Below are 23894 nucleotides of genomic sequence, written 5' to 3'. Positions count from 1 at the left end.
CAACGGAGAAAAGCCCTTCCAGGTCTTACCGCCTTACAAACAAAATTGAGACGACCTAGTAGGGACTGAAGATTGCGCAGCGTGATTTTCTTCTGATCGAGCACACTCACAATTATATTTTGTAAAGCAACTTGCTTATCAGTCGTGATTTGAATCTGTCGTGCAACCGTATCGATCGCTAAACCCAGGAAAGTGAGGTTTGTAGCTGGACCTTCGTTTTTTTCTTGCGATGGGTACCCCAAATCGCTGACAAACTACTCTGAAAGATTGGAGGGAACGTGCGCACTCGGCATGACTAGCCCCAACGAGCAGGAAATCATCCAAATAATGCACAATGTTAGGAGATTTGGCCACCTTACGAGTACAGTACTCAAGGAAAGTACTGAACTGCTCGAACGTAACACAGGATATAGCACAGCCCATAGGCATGCATTTATCGAAATAAAATAGGCCGTTATGGGAAGAACCAAGCAAATCGAAATCGCTTGGATGGACGGAAAGTAAACGAAAGGCTGACTTAATATCCGACTTAGCCATTAGGGCACTGCATGGTAAACCTAGTTATCGCCTCATCAAAACTCGTGTATGAAACGGTGGTGTCTGCGGGATCAATGAAATCATTCACTGATTTGCCAAATAGGGGATGACAAATTATGGATTAACCGAAATTCACCCGAGTCTGTTTGGGCACCAGGCCCATAGGTGAGCAATGGAAATGAGGAAGAGGCTGGGACAAAAACAGGCCAGCAACGCGACCCAAAGCAACTTCATGATCATTTTTTGACTGCAGAATGTTGGGATGTTTGCGAGCAAATGCACAATTACGAGCAGAGGTACTAACCCTTCTTGCAAAATGTGGGAGTCCTGAGTATTAGGGTAAGCCCGTAAAAAAGGGAGCTTACTACTTAGTTTTATCGGGGTTGATGCCAGCTGCCGGCACCCGTGCTGTGACGCGAGATTGTGAGTTTCCCTGACAACGGGTTGCGGGGTGGCCAAATTCCCTGCAGGTGGAGCAGCGATGCGCGAAGCGACACAAGGGGCGATTGCACTGACCGCGGTTGAAGTCGTTACATGTAGGTTGACCAACCCCGGCGACTGGGCCGACCAGGGCCGAAATCGGACCAGGGGTTGGTGGCAGTGGAGGGGGCACGCTCGTGTTGCTGATACGGACGAAAATTACGCTGGTGTGAAATGGGCGCACCAAGCAGCACCAGCCAAAGTTCGACATCAATAGTTGCCCAAGAGCGTGACGGCACATGTGCCTGGCGCAGTCGAAACTGGATGTCGTACTCGCGCCAACCATATCCCACATGTCGAAATGCTGGGGATCGAATAGTGTCTACGTACTTCAGTAACGAACGAGCATGGGTAGGATGTCGCAACAAATACATAGATGCAAAAACTAGATACGCTGACGTGCACTGCTCGACAGACGAAATACGCGGAGCCTCCTTATGGGGATGAATCTGCCAAAGTGGGGACTCATTGGACCCAATTGTAAAAAGCGTCTCGTCAAAGGAATTATCCAAGCCTGTGTCGCGCGACGACTTCAACAAGGTTCCGAATTCTACATGTACATACTCCCCCCTCCAAATTTTGTCTTTTAGATGTTGATTGTCACAGATGCTAGTTAATGCCATATTCGAATCGGAAGAGGAGGTAATTGACAATGTGCTTGGAGCTGAAGTTCCTGACACCACGGGCGTGAAACTGGAAGGTTGCGGGGCTTGGGACTTACCCTGCTCCAAAGTTTGCGCCGAACTCCCTCCAGGCCGACTGATGGTCGCGGGCGCTGGTGTTGCATGGGTAGCCTCAACACTCGCACTCACATCTGGAATCATTCCGACCGTAGCCAATGATAATATAGTGGTTTCCGGACCAGGTGACGCAAGCTGCAGTGCACTGGACCCCCCAAGGTCTGTGACCACCGACGCATCTTGATGGGAAGACTTGCGAGGCCGCCCCCGAGCACGCTTCGCTACATCTGTCGGCCCAGAAGGAGCCCGCCACTTGGAATTGGCGCGGGGCATAACTAACAAAATTGCTTTTGCAAAACAGACCGATTTTCTCTTTTCCCACCAAACACCACGGCTGCTCAAGCAAAAATGACCGTGAGTAACTCTCTCCAGTGCTACTAACATTTTTAAGGTCACGCGAGTAACTAGTTCGAGGCATTAAATCACCGTGCCAGCAACCGCAAGTGAACACTACTGACCCACTTCGTGACAAAAGCCTCCAATGTCCCGCGGTGATAAATTACTTGAAGCTGCAATTTATTTCGCCTCAAATTGATTATCCCAGCACTCACTTAGATCCTTTTCCACAATTCTTTGTCCTTTAACTTTTACACACTACTTCAAGATCTATTCATTTTGTTTTTCCACCACACAGATTCTGTAACTTATTTACAGCACGATTTCAAATCAGTTTTGTTTTACACCAGTTTAACCTATTTATATATTTCTAAAATCCACAGAAGTTATTTTAATAAAGGTTAAAGGTTTTTTTCCTTTTTTTCACAACAACAACCTCAATAATTACTAAGTTCTAAAATTGTTCACCTTTTTACCGGGTGACTTCTGCTGCAGTTTTCACCAACACTTAGTTTTCAATCTTTTTCTCTTTACTGCAACTTTATAATATCATTACCAATAATCACACTTCAATTTTTATCAGTGATTCATTCAACACTGCCAATTTTGTGTGGATTTTCAATCTAACACCTAACAGAACTCACAATAATGTTTCACAATTAGCACTTAATACAATCTCTGTCCAAAAGATAAGTACATGTATATACCAGTAAATATTCCAAATTACAATTCTGTCAGTGTTTTGGGTGAATGACTAAAGTGTCCCTCCCGTCCGATGCACTGATGTTTCCTGGAACCTTGGAAGCTTTCTTGGTCAATGTGTGGGGGGGCAATCCACAACCCTAACTGATCGTGGGTCGATGGACAATGGTGGGTTCGGATTGACTGTAATTTATTCTGGAAATGTGAGGTCGAAGAGCACACGGCCAGCGACACGGAGGCGGGAAGTTGGCATAACCCACTTCACACGCGTGGGGGCGCACTCCGCCCTGCACGGAGGACTTACCCTACATGATCTGCCTAAGCCGTATACCGCTGCTCAACGTCACCCCTACATCTCTCCCACACTTAAATGTAGTCGTCCCAATGACACAGCAATCCTTAGATACCGGAAGTCAAAACACTTAACTGGAAAACACTTAGTAAATCTAACAAGTGAAAATGGTAATGTAACACCTTTTAAACGCGGGTCAAGTGTGCACCCAATTTACAGAAAGAAACTTTAAAGCCTCTATTCACAGCTACTCTCGTAAAGTACAATGAGCAAGTATATATGGCCAGTATAATCAGCAAGTACACCTGGAATCCAGAAAACACTTTGAAATGAGATGCATAATACCGATCCAAATGTTTGGGTAGCCTCAGGCGCTGGAGGCCCCCCCTCTTAAAATGAGCAAAAACAGAAAGTCTACTGATACAGTTCACACTTGAAGTCTGACGTTTAGCAAACTGCGACAGTCTTCATCAACTAGTCCATGTCAGAGTTACTAGAGTCCATTTTGGCAGTATCTACAATCATGTTTTTGACTTGAGTCAACAGGCGTACAACATTGGAAAACTGGGGTCCTACTTGGCGGCCTCCCTTTTGTTGTACGCTTGGAACGTCTGGGTTTCTGTGGGGCCTCCGAGTCAGCCTGCAGACCATCTGTAGAGGTCCCAATTGTCCCCGTCAGGCCACTAGGGGGTTCCACCGACACATCTCCTGGTGGTACGTCACAGGTTGTCCGCCGGATGACATTTTCATTGGGGGCAGATATGTGGGTTGGTCAGAGATGACTCGTCGGTCAGTCCCTCATTGGTAGCTTGGTCGGATTCACCAGGGGTCAACCTGCACCTCAGCATTGTCCATGTGATTACCGTTGGTGGTGGCTCCGCGAGTAGTGTCACTAGGCAGTATTGGAGTTTCTTCAGGTACCGGTTGACGTGGCAGTGGTCCTGGCTGTGAGGGAAGGATAAGAGTCACCCCGCACCCATCGCAACTGCTTGAGGAGGCATCATCACTGTTCCCACTCTCAGTTCCCGGATCAGGTGGCAAGCCGACATCCCAGGTGCAATGTTTCAACTCACAGCGATGTAGGACCTTCTGACGACCAGTGGGATGACGCACCACATAGACTGGTTGTCCAGCAAAAGGGCGACTAACAACCATGTATGGATTTTTTTTCCCAGAAGTCCTGGATTTTTGCTCTTCCTCTGTGGGATCTGTCTCGAACTAGTACATATTCTCCGGTGCATAGGGATTTCTCAAACACGTCTTTCTCCCAGGCAGCATCTCTGGCCTCCACCTTAATGTCCAAGGCAGCCCTGGCAATGGCTTGTGCCCTCTCAAGCTGTTCACTATGCTTCTTCGCGAAGTTGCCTACACTCGTGCCACCAAGCTGGGGACGATCCACACCCAGTAGAAGGTGCTGGGGTAGGCGTGCTGTCCGGCCGAACATAAGGTAAAATGGTTCATAACCGGTGCTGGAGTGTTGAGTGTTGTTGTAGACTGTGACTAAATAGGGAAGAGAATCTGTCCATCTCGTCTTCTTATGGGCTGGCAGGGCAACAAGCAGATTGTGGAGAGTCCTGTTAAAGTGCTTGCACTGCCCATTGCCCTGGCGATGGTACGGTGTCGTGTGAGTCTGTCCGATCCCATACAACTTGCAGAGTTCTTGCACTACCTGGGCATCGACACACTTGCCGTTATCGGAGTGTATTCGCAGAGGGCACCAAATGGTATGATGAGATGCTTAACCAGCATTTTAGCCACTGTTTCTGCACGCTGATCTCTTGTAGGGACCGCCCAGGAGTACTTTGTAAAGACATCTGTCAACACGAGTATGTTATCGTATCCGTCTGAGGACTGTTCGATCACAGTGAAATCCATAGCGACCACTTCAAGGGCCGCTGTAGCACGTAATGCCCCAAGGGGGGGGGGGCTGGATGGAACGATTAGGGCGTTTACTGACACCGCACCTCTCACACAAGTGACACCAAGTATGAACGGAGACTGCCATCTGCGGCCAATAGAAGAGGAACTGGAGTTGTTTTAGGGTCCTCTTTGCAGCGAAGTGACCTGCACCATCATGGAACAGCGTCAAAACGTCATCATGTAGTCGTGCTGGCAGCACCAGGCACTCACACACACCGTCTCCCTGTAGTTCTGAATGCCGATACAGGACACCATTTTTGAAGAAGAGCTGTCCCCAATGCTTTAGGATGGAGACAGTGTCCTTGGGCTCATTTTCTCGCTCTTGTCTGGAGGGTCGGCTTTCCCTCTGAACATGAGGGATGACCCTACTGATAATGAAGTCTTCATCTTGGAGGTCACGCATCACCTGTGCAGAGTAACCTGGTAAACTATGGCAACCTGCATCACTTTCTACCTTGATCTGGTGGGCTAGGACTGGGTTAAGTTCAGTAGGAACTTCAGCTGATCCACAGGTGGCGCAAATGGTACACCATACCAGTTCAATGTCTGGAACTGGCGTCAATGTTGGCACTTCGTCGATGGGGCACTTGTGTACGCAGGACAGTGCATCGGGCGCCTGATTTGTCCGTCCAGGCTGGTACTCTAACTTGAAGTCGAATGCTGATAAGTGTTGGACCCAGCACAGCTCAGTAGCACTTAGATTTGCAGTATCTAAGTACTTGAGGGGGTTGTGATCAGTGAAGATGATGCACTTATTTCCCATCAGGTAGTCACGAAATGCCTCGCAAACTGCCAATCGTACACCCAGGAGCTCCAGTTTGAATGCAGAGTAGTTTTTGTCGTTTCTCTCAACTTGACGTAGTGACTGTGAAGCATAGGCTATGACTGACTTCAACCCATTGATCTGCTGGGACAATACCGCACCCAGTCCTCTGCTGCTTGCATCTGTTTCCACGATGAATGGTTGGGAGAAGTCAGCAAACTTCAAGACTGGAGCTTCCATCAACTTTGACTTCAGTGTTTGTACCGCAGAGCATGCTTCCTCATCGAGTGTGATCTTTCTTCCCCCTATTTGATCTTCCCCTTATGTGATGTCCCCTTAAGATACCGTACGTGAGCAGTGGTGCTGTTGTTACACCCTTGTATGACCGAAAGGGCATACATGTGCAGGTGTTACATTAAAATATGATGTGATACGCAGTCCTGTAAAAATAATGGAAATACACCAGTCAGGAATACAGGAAAGCTTGTGACTTTAATGAAGATGATGTTGCCTTGAACATTGCATAAGAAACAACGAAGAAATGATTGAGTAAGTACAAATTCTGGCAAAACACATAATGCAAAGATAAATTCCTCAAAACTCTGATTGCCTAGAAAACACTTGCGATATTGATATCTATCCATGAACTAACCTATTAACCTAACACAATATCGATACTAGCTAGCCTTAGCAATTATCAATATGCTGTTCTCTGGCATACTTGCCCATATATAAGTCTATATCACCATCACACAGCCCAACTGCACTTTCCCACAGGTGGCTGAGATAAACAATCCGGGATTATATCTGGCTGAATGAACACGAGTCATGCACTGGACTCAGCATGGTCTTGGCTGACCCATGTGCATGTCTCAAGGTTCCTTTGTTCTAAGTAAAGGTAGTACAGCAAAATCACAAGACACATGTAACGTACAAGAACTTCTAACTCTAAAACACAAAATGATTGTTCAGCAATCAGTCTTAACTAAAATCACTATTTATACATAACTAATTCTGGCATCCAAGAAACCTTGCAACAATCCTTGGTCTAAATTAAGTAAACTTCACAAATCAGCTGTCTTGATATGAACCATAATTCATCATATTAAAATCATACTATCACAGCTGTCTAGAACCTCATCTTTCAGAAACTTGGCAAAAATGCAGTAAGGTTCCAAAGAATACTTTAGTCAAGGAGGGAACCTTGTTATTCTTACAGAAAGCTTCACACTCTCAAGGAATTGACTATCTCAATGTCTCAAGACTAAACAACTGATTTCTTCATGTCGCTTGTTAGTAAAATAAAGTACCAAAATAACAAAACACAATTCCAATGATATCTATGACAAGGTATAATACAGGAATGAAAGATAAAAAGAGAAATCAACATACCTGTAAAAATAATGGAAATACACCAGTCAGGAATAGAGGCTTGTGACTTTAATGAAGATGATGTTGCCTTGAACATTGCATGAGAAACAATGAAGGCAACTTCCTGTCCCTGCTGATGTGGCACTTTTGGTCAAGTCCATTATGTTACACGGGAGAACAATTCTGGGTCGATGCATTATAGGAAGGGGGAAAAAGTTAACCAACCAGTAAAAGAAGGGGGGGGCAATTTCCATGACCTCTACACTGTGACACTTGAATATCCCTGAATGAATGAACTTCCGAAAGAAGCCCGTAAACCCAAGAAATGCTCGCAACTCTGTGACTGTCATTGGTGCTGGCCAATCCCTCACTGCGGCTACTTTGTCTGGGTCTGGCTTCACTCCTTCTCCAGCTACCACCAGATGGCCTAAGTACTTCACTTGAGCTTTGAAGAAGTCACATTTGGCTGGCTTTAACTTCAATCCATAGTTTTGCAGTCATGAGAACACCAGCTCCAGTCGTTGCAGGTGTTCTTCAAATGTTGAGGAGTAGACTATGATATCATCGAGGTATATCAGGGGGCTCTGCAATGCTTCATCGCCGAAACATCGCTGCATCAACCTCTGGAACGTAGCAGGGCTATTACACATCCCAAAGGGCATACGGGTGTACTCCCAAAGTCCAAAGGGGGTTGTGAACGCTGTCTTTGGGATGTCACTCTCTTCCATGGCCACCTGATCGAAGCCCGATGTGAGATCCATGATACTAAACTACCTTGCATTACCAAGGGCCTCCAGGGACTCGTTGATGCGTGGTAAAGGGAAAGCGCTCCTTACTGTCCCACTATTTAGTCGCCGGTAGTCCACACATAAGCGTATGGTCTGGTCTTTCTTCTGCGCCACTACTATGGGGGATGCCCAAGGGCTGGAGCTCTCTCTGATCACCCCTTTCTCAAGCAGATCTTTGATGTGTGCCCTTACTTCTTGGTACTGCGATGGTGGAGAGAGCGATATCTCTGTCTTATCAGAGAAGTGTCGCCTGTATCGATGCCATGCCTGACTGTTTCAGTGTGGCCTAGGTCACCATCCCTCAGGGAGAATACACTGTTATACTTCTGGTGAAGTTGTTCAAACTAGGACACTTCCTCAGGTGTTAAGCGATCTTCCAGCTCAAAGGTGTTCAACAGAAGTGGTGACTCTTTGTCCAACATAGAAATGGAAGCGCAATGCACTGGACTGTGCCTCTTGCTGCACTCCTTATGTTCTTCTTCTGTGGGTATGGGGTCCCCATGATATAATGTGCCAATGCAAGAGTGGCTCTGTAAAAGGAGATCCTGATTTGTGTCATTCGCTGCACCCACTGTGAACTTTACTTCACAGACGCTGACCAATGACCTGTTGATCTGGACACCGCTAGGCAAGTTGGATGACTCCCCAGGTTCTAACACTGCAACATATTCCATGTTATCGGGGCTGGGACAGGCTGACGCCTGTAGAATAACCATCTGTTTAGCAGGAAGGAGCACAGGTGGCCCTCGAAGGAGATATGCCCTGCTGATCTTATCCTGATTTGAGGTGAACTCTACCCTTTTACGCACTGCCTGCATGGCCCTCTCCCACACTTGTTTGTCATGTGGTTGCAACTTCTTCAGGTGCATTTGTCCATGGGGGGGTCACAAACTCATTCCAACATTCTTTGAGAATGTTCATTCCCAGCATTCCAGGGGTTGAGCCAGACAACTTGGCGGACTCAATAACTAACACCATTCTTGCTTCAATGACATGCCCGAGCACTACGATGTCTGTTTCGAATATACGTGTGTAAGGTATTGCCCCGCCGTTTGCTCAAACAAGCTTGAAATACTTGGGAACCTCCCTCAATGTTATGCCACACACCTTGAAATGTTCCTCATAGTAATCCATAGTAATCCATAGTGACCATTGACCCTGTATCTAGAAGACAAGGCACATGTATTCCACTGAATGACGCATCTACAGTAAAACAGTAAGCCGTTGCCTTCAATGCAAATTCCTTTGCCCTGGTGTCCAAAGAGCCTTCATTCCCCCCTCTCACTGCCTGGCTCGAAACAGTGGAGGGAGCTAGTTTCCCGCCGCAGGGGTAGAAGCGCCCTCATCTTTGCGTGTTGGGGTCAGAGTGTTTGGTGGCTTGGAGTACTGATGAGAATTGGTGTGGGATCAGCGCCAGGGAGCCAAACAGTCGCGGGAGAAATGGCCTGGCTGGCCGCAGTTGTAGCACCTTGAGATCATGGGCATGCCAGTCTGATGATCAGGGGCACTGTAGTTCCACTTCATGGCTGGGTGGGGTTGGCCCATTGGTTGGCCGGTAGCACCAAAGGGATGAGGAGATGCATAGTGAGGCTGTTGTGGAGGGTAATATGGAGTCATCGCCAGAGGACCTGCAGCGGACAAGGCCTCAAGCTTTGTCATGACAACTGCCATCTGGTCTTCTAACTTCTTGACAGGATCATCCTCCATTGTCAAAATGGCAGACGTAATTCCTTCCCGATTGGCAATGTGAAAATGTGCCTGCTCTCGCTCTGCCCTCTTGATTGCCCAATCTTTGAGTTGGCTGAAGGTTATAGCAGGTCTCCGGTCAAGCAAGTGTCTACAAGAGTGGCGTAGCCCCTCTGCTGCGATCCCATCTACAAACTGTTCTCCTGCCATGATGTTGGGTTGCTTGTAGAGACCTTGGTCCTTCTTCTTGAAACGATGGAAGAGTTTCTCGAGGTCAACACCGAACTCACGAACGGACTCACCCCGCTGCTGGTGCCGTTCCAGGAATTTCCACTGAAGCTCGCTACTAGTCATTGGCTCTCCATATGAAGAACGCAGATAGGCCAAGGCCTCGATGACTGTCTTGCCGTCGGAAAGTAGGGACTTCACCTCGATCTTGGGGCCTCCGCGTAAAAAATCGAGGAGGAACTGGCCCCTTTGCTCTCCTTTCACATTGTAACGGTCGAAGGCAAATGTAATTGCTGATATGAATTCGTCCACTGGAACACACTTCCCACTGGACTCATCTCGGCCTTCGAAAATGGGTATTTTACGCTCGGGTGCCATTACTACATGACTGGGTACGTGGGCCACTGCTGGGATCTTCGTCTCTTTTGGGTCAAGGATTATGACCAGGTATGTCTTGTCCTGCCAATCTTCATTGGGAGGCAGAATCAGGTCGTCCACTCTTGGCAGTACAATTTCCTCTCCATCTTCAGTATAAGAAAGGCCACTGGCTCCCTCAAAGCATCCCCTCAGTGACTGCAGCGGGAGTCTGCCTTTCACCAATGTGAATCGCAAAGGTTTCTGGTTTCCACTTTGGACTCTGACTGTGGAAGCCATGGCCTGCATCGAAGTACGAGCAGCTGAAGAAGAACAAGGGCAGCGCGAGTCTGCCCTGAATCAGAAGGAGACCTGCAAAAATTGATGTGATTTGATTTGTTTTAAGCCAAATAGCCCACCTCCGGCGCTTTTGACAAAATTTGCAATCTGAAGTCAATCCCACTTCTGGCACATGTGGCGGGGCAATTCACAACCCTAACTGATCGTGGGTCGATGGACAATGGTGGGTTCGGATTGACTGTAATTTATTCTGCAAATGTGAGGCCGAAGAGCACACGGCCAGCGACACAGAGGCGGGAAGTTGGCATAACCCACTTCACGCGCATGGGGGCACACTCCTACCTGCACGGAGGACTTACCCTACATGATTTGCCTAAGCCATATACCGCTGCTCAACGTCGCCCCTACAAATGGAACACATGTAGGGCTCAAATTCAGGGTGGGTTCTCAGTCTTGCTGCAATTCACAAAGAGGTCACAATAATCACGGTGACAAAACTGACGCATCAGTTCCCAGGGCTGACTTCAGATCAGGCGTCTTATGCGGGTCTCACCAATCAGATTAAATAAATGGCTTGGGGTTTACCCCAAGAATTCTGCCATCTAAAAGTTAATATCAAACTGACTTATTTACCTTTGGAAATTTTTACATACTTTTAGAAAGATCAACATTTTATCTACCACACCCAGTTTGTTTCTTTATGCAAAAAAATTCTTTATAATCACAATCTAAGTAAATTTTCACAATATAAATATTTTAACATCAACAAGAATGCCACTCACGTTTAGGTGGGTTTTCATCCACTTGGAAAAACAATAGCTAGCAGCCACTGCCTGTATAACTTGCTATAGCTCAGACTATCGACAGTAATTTGTCGGCACTTGGCTTTGGTTTGTCCTTAGTTTTATTGATGTTGCCTGCTTGAGGGTTCAGCAGCAAGTGCCCCTCCTGCTAGCAGCAATTGTTCCTTTATGCCTTTTATCACTTCCTGTAGCTTTACGGATAGCTCTAGATCATTTCTTGTCCATGTTTAATATTTTTAATAATGGTAATTATAATTAATAATGTTAATGATATAAAAACATAGATAGACAAAGACACAAATTTAATTGAGTCTAATTTTTTTTCTAAATAATTCTACTATTCTGTAATGTGAAAATAATGTAACTGATCTAAGAAATAAAAAAACAGAGACACCAAGTAACATAGACACAAAGTAACATCAAAGTTCCATGTGCATGAATCTCCTGTATATGTACCAGTACTGAGGCACCTTAGCATCCCTAACAACAAACAGAAATGTTTATGTAAAGGAATTGTATATACAGAGTTACATGCATCTAACAACTAAAAAATATATTCAAGTATTAACTTTCAAACTTCATGTGCATGAACATGTATGCCAGTGTGATTTTTACATGTTTCATGCCCACCCCCCAACAGAAAAGTTTACATTCGAGAATCAATAACTAGTGGATTTTCTTACAAATAAGTGATTTTTTACATGTGCCTTAGCACCCATCCCTCCCCCTCACAAACAGGAATCATCCCCTGCTGGAACCATTTCCTGTCACATGTACAGCCACATTCTTGCAACTTTAATAGCAAGCATGGTCAAACTCTACCAGGTTTTATCATAAAGTGGCATTGAAGAACATGACATTCACAATTCTAAAGTTCATACTAGAAAAGGAATATTTACTGAAATACACACTCTTAGCAACTACTAAAATACTTTATATAATATATCTCATTATATATCATTATATATCATTCTTTCTGAAAACTTGACAAAGCCTTTCCAGAAATATGCTCAACATCTCTGTGTTTTCTCGTTCCAGTAAAACTTCCTTTTAGGAAGTTTCAGCAAAATAACTAGCAACATTCCAGGCTTCTCATGTTGCTTGGTTTCTTCTAACTTCCAAGATAGGGATCGCCATGGGAACGCCTTGCTAACTCACCATGAAGAATCACCATGGGAAATTCCTATGTGTTTCATGGGGTTTTGGACACCATGAACATCATGGGTCCCATGTCCCCCATGGAATGTCCCATGCATAAATAAATCCAATGAAACGGGGTGTATTCCCATACACCTCATGGTGTTTAAGCTATGTACCCATGGTGTATCTCCCCATGGTGTTTCTTCCATACACACCATGGCATATCCCATGCATATCATGGTGTTTAGCCCATATATCCTGTGGCATTTCCCCACTCAACCCATGGTGTACCTCCCATACATTTCATAGTGTTTCTTCCATGGGACCTATAGTGAATCTCTCATGCACCCCATGATGTATCTCCCATACACCCCATGATGTTGTTGCTGTTCCCTGGTGGCTCAGAGATCTTTCAGCTTGTACACCATCACCTGCAGTATCTGTCCATTCTCCACTGCCGGGAACGAGATCTTTTTTTGAGGTCTCGGTCTTGGTCTCGAGATCTTTTTTTGAGGTCTCGGTCTTGGTCTCGGTCTACAAGAGTCTCGGTCTTGGGAGGGTTGGTCTCGGTCTCGGGAAGGCTGGTCTCGGTCTTGGTCTCTGTCTCGGATGCCGAGGTCTCGGGTCTCCCACCCGAGACCTGCCGAGACCATGACAGAAATGCAGAAAATGTGCGACGACAATTCACGCTCAGCCGCGGCAAAATCACGTTCGCGGATCGTACGGTACATACAGCACACATACTGTATGTATTAAGCAGTGCTGCTTGCAGCGCAAATTTACCTCCGAATGAGTCTAGTTCCGAACTGCACGCAATTCCGCATGTATGCTTGGAACATGTACGACTTAGTATTCAAGATAAAGAATGAAATCAAAGCTGGAATGGAGACTAATGCATATTCTCAGCCCGGAGCACTGGTACCCTGCGTGCAGTACCTCTCTTATTTCACTGGTACACATACGTCAGTTGTGCGTATGCATACATGTACATGTACACACTGTACTATGCACATGACACGCCGGGCTGCACGCACGCCACGCATAGCATATTACACGTGGCCGGCCGACAGAACTCGTTCTCATGCCAATTGGACAAATAGGGGAGAGTGCATTCATCTTAATGGCCCTTTTACACAGTTGATGAGTCAGGTACCATCTGGATAGTACAATTCTTTATTAGAAACTTAAATTGTGGTCGTCTTTTGTCTTTCTTCACTCTTGTTCCAAACAAAGTGTCAGGAAAGTATTCTTACGGTAGAATGTTTACACATCAGTGAGGAAACTTGGATCGGTGAAATCCTGATTTTTATATAGGCTACATCTACATGTACATGTACTTTTAATAGGGAACTGCCCACGATGTTGTGTGACCCTACTAACCTGTCCATTGATCATTACAGAGTATAACTCATAAACTGAACTCATGCACACCTTTTGGCATAGTCCGAGCAACTCAGACCCCACTTTTTGCCTTTTTAAACATTAGGACATGGCCTGCCCACGTTAATTTTCTTATACATATGGAACACAAAAACTCTGTACATGTACATGTTTAATGTACGATTATGCCGTATACTCTATACAAAATTCTATAGCATCGGCAGTCCATGCCTCCATGGTCAAAATAACTGTGTGCTATTTTTCCCAGAGTTCAAATAAAACTCTTTCATGGAATATGGAATATGTTGTGTGCTTTACATGTAAAATCTGCACTTAATTTTGCTGTTTAATGCCAATTGTCCACCACGTTTACCATTAATGAACTACATGTAGGCCTATATATTGTATATGTTGTGCAAGGTCTCGGTTTCGGTCATCTTGGTCTCGGTCTCGGTCTCGAACTGCAAAAGTCTCGGTCTCGAAGTTCTGGTCTTGGTCTTGAAAGAGCTGGTCTCGGTCTTGGTCTCGGTCTCGAATGCCTTGGTCTCGGTCTCGATCTTGGACGTAAAGGTCTCGACTACAACACTGTGACATACACTGACAACATCAAACATAAAATATGGATCATGAATATTAGGTAATTTAAATCACCTCTACATCTGTACTAACTTTTGTGGAGACTTTTTCACCTATTTCCAAGAGCACATTCATGTACAGTTCCTGAAACGTTTTTTTGCATGTTGTATTAAGGGTTGGTTATACATATACAGTGTGCATGCAACCAAACTGCAATAAAATAATGTACATGTTCATAGTTTCCACATTTGGATCAGGCTTCTCTCGAAAATCTAAAAGTACACAAAAACATTTCACATCTTCTGGACGTTAGAAAATAAGAAAATCCGTGAGTAGTAATTACAGTGCAAAAATTACTACCATGGTTTATACCCCCTTGGTTTATCAGAAGGGGCACTACCAAGTTTAACTACACACAAATTGTATCAACTGACTACAAGTACATGTACTGATTTTTAGGTAAAGGCAAAACCAAAATAGGTAAATCATCTAATCCACACTGAAAAAACCATGACAGCCCCTTCCGTGAGATAATTGTGTAATTGCTTGTTCAAAGGCTACTGAAGTATTGATATTTTCATTTTATTGACGAACGTCTAAGTGCAATAAACTGTATCTGAACTAACACACATTATTGCTCTGACCTTCTCTTGTGGGAGTGCTGGCCTCACTTCCCTATTGGCGTGGACTCCCACAGTCCTCTTCCCCATGACACTGGATGCGGCCATCCCTTCACATGTGAAGAGAGCACACATCAAACCCTGGGTCAGTTTTTTGAAATCCGAATGTCTGCATCTCTTCAGCACATGAAGAAATAGCATCAGGTTTGGACCCTGTTAGAACAGAACCGAGGAAAACCCTGCCTGTTAGATTTTGTTGTCAAGGCCAGCAGTGGAGCAGAACTCAACCACCTTACACACTTTCCACTGAAGAAACTCGTAAATGTAAACACCTTATTTATTTTGGCAGATTATTTTCTAAAGTTCACTGATTTTTTGACAAGATGAAGTTCAGAAGCACAGATTTTGTGCATCATGTTTACCATCCAGAATGAAAAGATTGCAGTTTTCTGATTTCAAGCCTTCCATGGTGGTTGAGACATCTGAGTCAAGGGGATATGAACCGCCGCCACAACTCGCATTAACTTGTTCCAGCTTTCCACTGCTTTTCTCGTGCTTCCACCCAGCGTGTATACGCCGGGTTGAAGGCTTCACCGTTTTTACCGTCTTCATGGCCTCCTTCTTCAGCCCTCTCTTGGTCACCATGGTTTTTAGTCTCTGGACTGCTGGTGACTCTCTTTTGTTTTCTGTTAATGTACGAATCCATGATATTAAAAGCAGTAACAATATCAACCTTACAACTTTTTTTCCTTCACGTAAGGATATCAAGCATACTTCAGCACAATCACACTGTAACACTATACATTCTGTCTATCTCCTCCCGACACCTCTGCTTTATTTCGATCCGATCGCCGATTTTTTAGACTCCCAGATTTCGAAAGTCTCTTTCAGAAAGTTGTGTAGCATCTAGAAGACCGACATGAGTATAGGATGCATGAAAACACAAAATACACTTGTATTTGACAAACACTTAAAACACCAGAATTAGTTAACTAATTTCACGCAAACATACAAAACAATGTTATTCTGTGAGCGTTGACAGTCAAGAGAAATTACACACAAAGAGTAATATCTATAAATCTACAAATATATATGAAATAACATTTGACATGCAGCCCTCCCCTTCCATTAATATCAAAGCACAGTGGAATTGCACGGATAAGATTCGTACAGTAATATTTTGTAATGTCTTTCTCACTCTTTTCTATAAACCCAAAAGGCAATAATAGATAGATGCCGACTCTTGCTTCTTAAGGAATGTGGGTAATGCATCAAAACTGAAACCAATTGTGTGCAAAATCTCACTTCTAGTACAACAAAATTTACGATTCATTTAGGCTACTCTGGGAAGAACCATTTCAATTCCCATTGATCAGACAACATGTGTTTCTACCATTTACCAACCATTGCAGAATGGTATACCATTTTTGTAATTATTTTAATACTTACATTGTGTGCCACAAAAGTATCCACGAATTCCTCCAATCCAAGTTCCTGCAAAAGATCTTCCATTTTACTTCCTGAAAACAATACAAGGATGAAGAGATAGTAAAAGAAAAGCCGGTTTTATATCCGATTTGGCCAGAAGGGCTCTGGGACCCAAACTAGAAACAAATTCAACCGCACCGTCAAAAGCCGTATAAGACACCACAGCCCTGGCTGGGTCAATATGATCATTAACTGAATCACCCAAAGGAGACAAAAGATTATGACTTAAAATGGAACTCACCAGGGGTTTGTTTCGGCACTAAACCTATTGGAGAACAATGATAATTGGAAGAAGGTGGATTGGGTAACGGGCCAGCAATCCTACCCAAATGTAACTCAAGGTCAATTTTGCCTTGCACTACATGTACTGGGGAATGGAACGACCCAATGGTAAACACGCAGTCACTGGCATTATTGACACTGTTACAGGGCCGCAAAAGAGGCGCAAAATCTACAAATTCCCCATTCCAACTTGTGTCCTGAAGGTGTTGAGAAACCCCTGAGATCATTGCAAACACATGTTAGGGGTGTGCTATTGACACCCCCTATGCCCGACGAAGTGGCAACATAACCTAATGAACAATCAGGGAGACGCAGCCAAAAGGGCCAGGGCATCAGGGGCAGATGTGATAGAAACTAGTCGTTAGCTCTGACGGTATAGAAAGAGACTCATCCGATAACATAGCAGTCGTCTCTGCGACGGGAGCCAAAGATTCACTCGGAACAGCAGCCGGCGCGATGCGGTCCGAATGAGGCCTCCCCTTGGTCCCGACCCCACAGTGCCGGAAGTATGCCGCTTTGTTCTTGCTGCCCATGATATTGTGTTTCCAAATAACTGGAATGGGCTGGACTGAACACGGTATATTTTCCAAAGTTGCAAATGAAATGCAGAATAAAGCAGACAACTAAACCTATGAAGGATACTTCGCAAATTTACAACTAAACGCAGATTATTTATCCAATACTAAACCAAACAAACCGACCTGGCAAACTGCTCAGACAGAAGTGACCAGCACACATATTGGTTTTGCCTATAAAGCTGTAGCAAAACAGCTGGGTTGTAACCAGTGCTGTAGTTGAGTCATCACATCCGAGTCAAGGTCTGAGTCCTTGCTGTCTGAGTGCGAGACCAAGTCCTTGGTGTCTGAGTCCCAAGTCCTATGGTGTGCAAGTCCTTAAAATTCCTAACTGCATTCTCACACTGCATGTATATAATCTGGAACAAAATTGAATAATATGTTAAAGTAGGTCAGAAATGACAGAATGCTCACTCCTTTTACTCCCTCCACACTTTTTCTACATTCTTCAGCAAGTATACTCTCTAAATGTAAAAGAGTGAAAAACCACTCGAAAAGAGTGAAATCTCCACTCTTACAAAGAGCCATATGGCGGACAACTCCTTTTCGAGTGGAACAAAAGAGTGACTGTAATTCACTCCAGAAAGAGTGACTGTTCACTTTTCGAAGAGTGGTAATAAAGCACTCTAAAAAGAGTGGCCCGAGTCTTTACGAGAGTGGTTCCAATATCACTCTCTTAAGAGTGAATGCCAACACTCTTTATAGAGTGAACTAGCCACAATTTATCACTCTTTTAAGGCATGGCATTCACTCTGAAAAGGGTGTGAATTCATTATTGTATGCCAATACCTTAAAAACAAGACATCCAAATAAAAGAAACATTGACTCGCATCTGAAGGTCAACACTTATGTGTATAATTTTCAATTTTTAAAATCTGGATAGATGAACATTCAAAGTACAAGTGCATATCCTAACTTTAAAAAAGCATGCATTATTCACAATAAAGTAATCTTTAAAAATTGAACATGACAACATACTTGGTGTTTCCCTTTGGCTAAAAAGAAAGCTTCAATGATAGGTACATCAGTATACTAGTAAACAGGAGATTGTGGGTTCAACTTTTACCCTACACTTGGAGTTTTGTAAGTTATCAGGGAAACACTGAGTATCCAATGTGCAAAATGTTGAGGTAAACACAGGAAAGGGCAAAAATTAAAAATTTAATAAACATCTCCGCAATTACATTTACATTTCTATGAATCCACTTCTCCTCTTACCAGCTAGGAGTACTGTTCCCTAATAACACTTGGCTTGATGGCAACATTAAATTTGTGCACTCTTCCCTCATGTGAAAGTTTCTGATAAAGATGAATAAAAACACTGTCTCATAATATATTCATGAATAATGAATATTAACAATAAATTGTTAGATTTATAAGTAAAATCTTAATTTTAAATTATTGCCTTTCCCATTTAAACTTCAACACAGCAAGCTCGGTGTTTCCCTTTGGCTAAAAAGAAAGCTTGAGTGTTCAAGTGGGAGTTGTACCCATGACCTCCTGCTTACTAGTTAAATTGTAGCCAACAGGTACTGTGGCAACCGCAAGCTCAGTGGCTGAATGATAGATACATCTGTACTAGTAAACAGGAGATTGTGGGTTCAACTTCCACCCTACACTCAAAGTTTAGTAAGCTGTTATTGAAACACTGAATACCCAATGTTGAGGTATACACAGGAAAGGGCAAAAATTTAAATACAATAAACATCTCCTCAATTAATGCAGTTACATCTTTCGAAATAATTAAAACCAGTACCGTTTGATTGTTCTTGACATACATGTACTTGAAATGGATTCAAGCGCAATTTACATTTCTAGGAATCCACTTCTCCCCTTACCACCTAGGAGTACTGTTCCCTAGTAACACTTGGCTTGATGGCAACATTAAACTTGTTCACTATTCCCTCATGTAAAAGATTCTGATAAAAATGAATAAAAACTCTGTCTGATGATATATATTTATGAACAATGAATAATTTTTTTTCAATAACTTTTAATATTTGGATTGATAATTATATAATTATATAATCTTAAATTTAGATTATTGCCCTTTCCCATCTAAACTTCAACACAGCAAGCTCGGTGTTTCCCTTTGGCTAAAAAGAAAGCTTGAGTGCTCAAGTGGGAGTTGTACCCATGACCTCCTGCTTACTAGTTAAATTGTAGCCAACAGGTACTGTGGCAACCGCAAGCTCAGTGGTTGAATGATAGATACATCTGTACTAGTAAACAGGAGATTGTGGGTTCAACTTCCACCCTACACTTGGAGTTTTGTAAGCTATCAGGGAAACACTGAGTATCCAATGTTGAGGTATACACAGAAAATGGCAAAAATTAAAAATTCAATAAACATCTCCCCAATTAATGCTGTTACATCTTTAGAAATAATAAAAACCAGTAACGTTTGATTGTTCTTGATATACATGTACTTTAAATGGATTCAAGCTGCATTTACATTTCTAGGAATCCACAATTCTCCCCTTACCACCTAGGAGTATTGTTCCAACTTGATTGCAACATTAAATTTGTGCACTATTCCTTCATGTGAAAGTTTTTGATCAAGTTGAATAAAAACACTGTCTGATAATATATTCATGAACAATGAATTAAAACAATCTTAAATTTTAGATTATTGCCCTTTCCCATCTAAACTTCAACACAGCAAATTAGGCTCGGTGTTTCCCTTTGGCTAAAAAGAAAGCTTGAGTGCTTAAGTGGGAGTTGTACCCATGACCTCCTGCTTACTAGTTAAATTGTAGCCAACAGGTACTGTGGCAACCGCAAGCTCAGTGGTTGAATGATAGATACACCTGTACTAGTAAACAGAAGATTGTGGGTTCAACTTCCACCCTACATTTGGAGTTTTGTAAGCTATCAGGGAAACACTGAGTATCCAATGTTGAGGTATACACAGGAAAGGGCAAAAATTTAAAATTCAATAAACATCTCCCCAATTAATGCAGTGATATCTTTAGAAATTATTAAAACTGGTAACGTTTGATTGTTTTTGATATACCATACATGTACATACCTGAAATTGATTCAAGCTTCATTTCCACCTCTAGTCTAGGACTCAACTTCTACCCTCACCATCTTGGAATACAATTCCCTAACACTCGGCTTGATAGCCACATCTAGTTTGTAGACTATTCCTTCAAAAAATTGAAGAATGATTGAAGTGGCTTTGCAAAATGGACAGCGAAAACATAATGAACCTTGAAAAGGCGGTCGAATGCCTCCAACGCAGAAGATCCCCCTGGAATGGTAAGATTGTCGACCACAATGAAGAACTCAGTTGGGTTTCTGATATCCCCAAGTGCAAGGATGAATGGCTGGCTATATACCCACTCCTTCTGCTGAGCATATGTATCAACACCTGTCCCAACCTGTAACATATAAGGAGTTTTTAAACAAACACATCAGAGATACTACATGAAATGGGTTGTAATGAAATCTTTTGTGTCAAAGGTTTTTCTTTTTGTAAAATGCTAATGTTTTGGAGAATTATAAAATATTAATAAAGGCAAGACTGTAACACTTGCTGACTAAAATTCTTTTCAGATATATTAATTCTCTTTGACACTGCATTAGTTCTTTGGACAGTTTCTAAAGCAGAAACTGCTTGCATATACATGTACATGGTTCTGCTCGTGATGATCGCCTGTCCACAAGGAAATCTCTCCCATTCACATCTTGATAGCCTCTGGCAACTATAACAAATAATCTTGAACAACAACCCTACGGGGGCATGCTGCACAAGAAATGATGACAGAGCTTTCCCTTTTTGCCCCCTGTTGACACCATCGGGAACTGCTCCATTAGCAACTTTAGTATCTCGAGGTCATCTGTTGAAGTGTTATGTCAAAAATTAGCACATTACATTTGGTAACAGTTTATTAGAAATTCTTTTCAAGTGGCAATTAGTGGCATAGGACTATAAGTCAAAGGGGTGGCTGGGGGCTTCTCCAGGGGAAAACATGTTTTAAGAAGGCATCAACTGCAAATTAGTTAAAAAGCTCTTTTAAATAGTGCAGTGCAAATTTTTAAATGGGGAGCAGCTGCAACGGGGACTCGGGAGGCATGTGCATCCTACCCCTCCTCCCATACAAATGGCTGCAGTGTGCCTCTACCATACCCCCCCCAAAAAAGGGCAAATGCTGATAAAAAATTTTAAAGAAATTCTTTGCGGCCATTTTAGAATCATTACTTTGAACATATGTAATTTAATTTTCATGCCAACATCCATGTGTCCCCATTAACAAAAACACAGTTTTCATACGTTATTATGATAATTTACATTGACAGGAATGTGACACCCGGAATGTGACACCCTAGAGGTTTAAACCTCCCCCCAACTTTGGAACAGTACCCAACCCCAACTTAAAAAGAAAGCTCTTTATCTTCATTTGCATTAGGAAGAATTTATTTTTATGTACTTGCAAATTTATCATCTCCACACCCAGACATCAACTTTAAGAGCTTTGGTGCGTAGTAAGGTTGCCATTTGATGAGCAGGTTGCTCCCACTTCCACGATGAAGCAGTTCAAACTCAGTGTTGATCTGAAACATCACACAGAATGTAACAAATTGCATAGTAGGCTTTGGACTGCATGAAAACTTGTTTCCAGTTGCATTTATGAACCATTGCAGGAAGAGTCTTTTTTTGTTGACTGACTCTCACGTCTTCCACTTACACACAACTTGTCAAGTTGGGGTCATTGAAGATAACCGTGCACACTTTTTTAAAATTTGTTGAAATTTTTAACAATTCTTAAACCTCTGATTGTCCATGATGCCTTCATTTAAAAAGCTTGGAGGGAAGTAACTTCCTCAAGGTCACAAGTAGCCTCCAGTTTGATTCAAATTTTCATGGGCCTTGTTCATAAGGCACAAGCAATAACGATTTACCTACATGCCTCAAAATGTTTCTTGACTGGCAAATTTTTGCAATTTGGGTGAATTCACCCCTCAAAGCTCAAGAAACATTTCTGTTTTTGCACTCCCTTGCACCTACTTTTAAAACCACATTTTAACCATAAGTTATGCTATTGCATGCAATACTCACTAGCTCAGGTGTGTCCCTGAATCTGGGGATGGTGTTGATGATGCTGGTTATTGATGGGCTGGTCTTGGTCTATCAGTGCTCTACGGTAAGCAAAGGTCGCCTTCAGGTATTTGATGATGGTGGCTCATATTTCCCTGGTTGGTGGATGGTACTTCAGCCACTCCATCGGGAAATACAAGGTCATTGTAAGCAGCATAAATATAATTTGCATACAATGCCTATCATGTTCAAGCCAAATTGAATCCGCAGTTCTGAGTTGTCAATCCATGCATGGAGTTACCAGTGTGTCTAATTATTTTGTATTTTGCGCACTGCCTATAGCTCCTTAAACTCGATCTGTTCTGGGTATACTTGCAGCTGTTACTGCAGTTATACAAATGTGATACAAGTTTCCCAATTCCCCATGCTTCATTGAGAAAATTTAAGATATTAAGTACTAAATTGCAGTTTCCCTGGATACTGATGTAATGTTGACATGGAAGACTATGAAAGAAAGACCCAACATGCGAAGATTTTGAAACACTAATGGTGGCAGCAAACCAACCGTTCCCTTGTTACTAGCTAGTTCTTAGCAGGCACGCAGTTCTGAGCATGCCCAAGACTGTCAACAAGGACCAATATATGTCTGCTGCCAGCAGTGTTTCAAAGTGTTCCATTCTTTTCTTCAGCTGTTGATGCTGCAGCTAGTATTGCTTCTGTCATATGCTACTAAAACTCTATTATCCCACCTGCTCTAGCACTTCAGTTGTTGGGTTAAGGCCACTGCCTCTGCTGCATTTTTGGCTTCTTCCTGACAGGATCTTTCCTGCTCCACTGACGAACTGGCTCTGTGGTTACCAAGGCTGACTCGAATTGTCTTGAGACGGTATTCTATAAAGCCTTTCCCATTGCTGTAGTAAGCTCCTTAATTCATGAACAGAATGTTAACACCTTATTCGCGTTGACAGTGACAAGAGTGATATGTGATAGCAATATAACATGTCTAATGAGGGAGTTTGTACTTTTAACTGTTTTCACCCAGAAGGGAGAAAAAAGGGCTAATCACAAACCATAGTCAATTCCTGATATGCAACTTTTTGTCTTACAGTCTAGCTGTTTTCACAATTTTTCTGAGAGAGATATACAAGCAGTCTTACAACACTGCGATTAGCTGAAAATTAGCATTTATGAGTGTGTCAAAAATGATCAAAAATACTCAACAAGGTGCAACTGATGAATAATTTGTTAAAAGTGGAAAAAAATGTGATGTAATATGAAAACGAAAATGCTCCTGTTTTGGTCTTTAATTATTCTCCACTTAGAACTTTCTGATATAACAAATGAAATGAAAAAACGTCTGGTTGCCCAAAATCCATAAATAGATAAAAACCTGAAATGACAACAGTGCTTAATATCTCACAATGAAAATGCAACAGTGCAGTTAATAAATGCATACTTACATGGCCTTCACTACCAGGTGTTAGGTCCT

General features: G+C 43.0%; 1 protein-coding gene and 1 pseudogene across 2 annotated transcripts in view; both read right to left on the bottom strand.

The window, feature by feature from the left end:
• Positions 1–864: 864 nt before the first annotated feature.
• On the bottom strand, positions 865–1841 carry LOC147798557 (uncharacterized; annotated as a pseudogene).
• Positions 1842–18417: 16576 nt separating this feature from the next.
• Positions 18418–23894, bottom strand: part of LOC147798553 (uncharacterized) — a 74858-nt gene continuing 69381 nt past the window's right edge. For both annotated transcript variants that reach the window (XM_087138796.1, XM_087138797.1), the window contains exon 8: positions 18418–20747. In XM_087138796.1, coding sequence (XP_086994922.1) covers positions 20508–20747 — 240 coding nt within the window. In that variant the 3' untranslated portion in view covers positions 18418–20507. The remainder of the gene's footprint in view (positions 20748–23894) is intronic.

The sequence above is a fragment of the Acanthaster planci genome, linkage group LG07 (genome assembly GCF_054643075.1).
Source record: "Acanthaster planci isolate LZ-2023a linkage group LG07, COTS_SCS, whole genome shotgun sequence".
NCBI lineage: Eukaryota > Metazoa > Echinodermata > Asteroidea > Valvatida > Acanthasteridae > Acanthaster > Acanthaster planci.
This window is presented reverse-complemented; position numbering and strand designations above follow the sequence as displayed.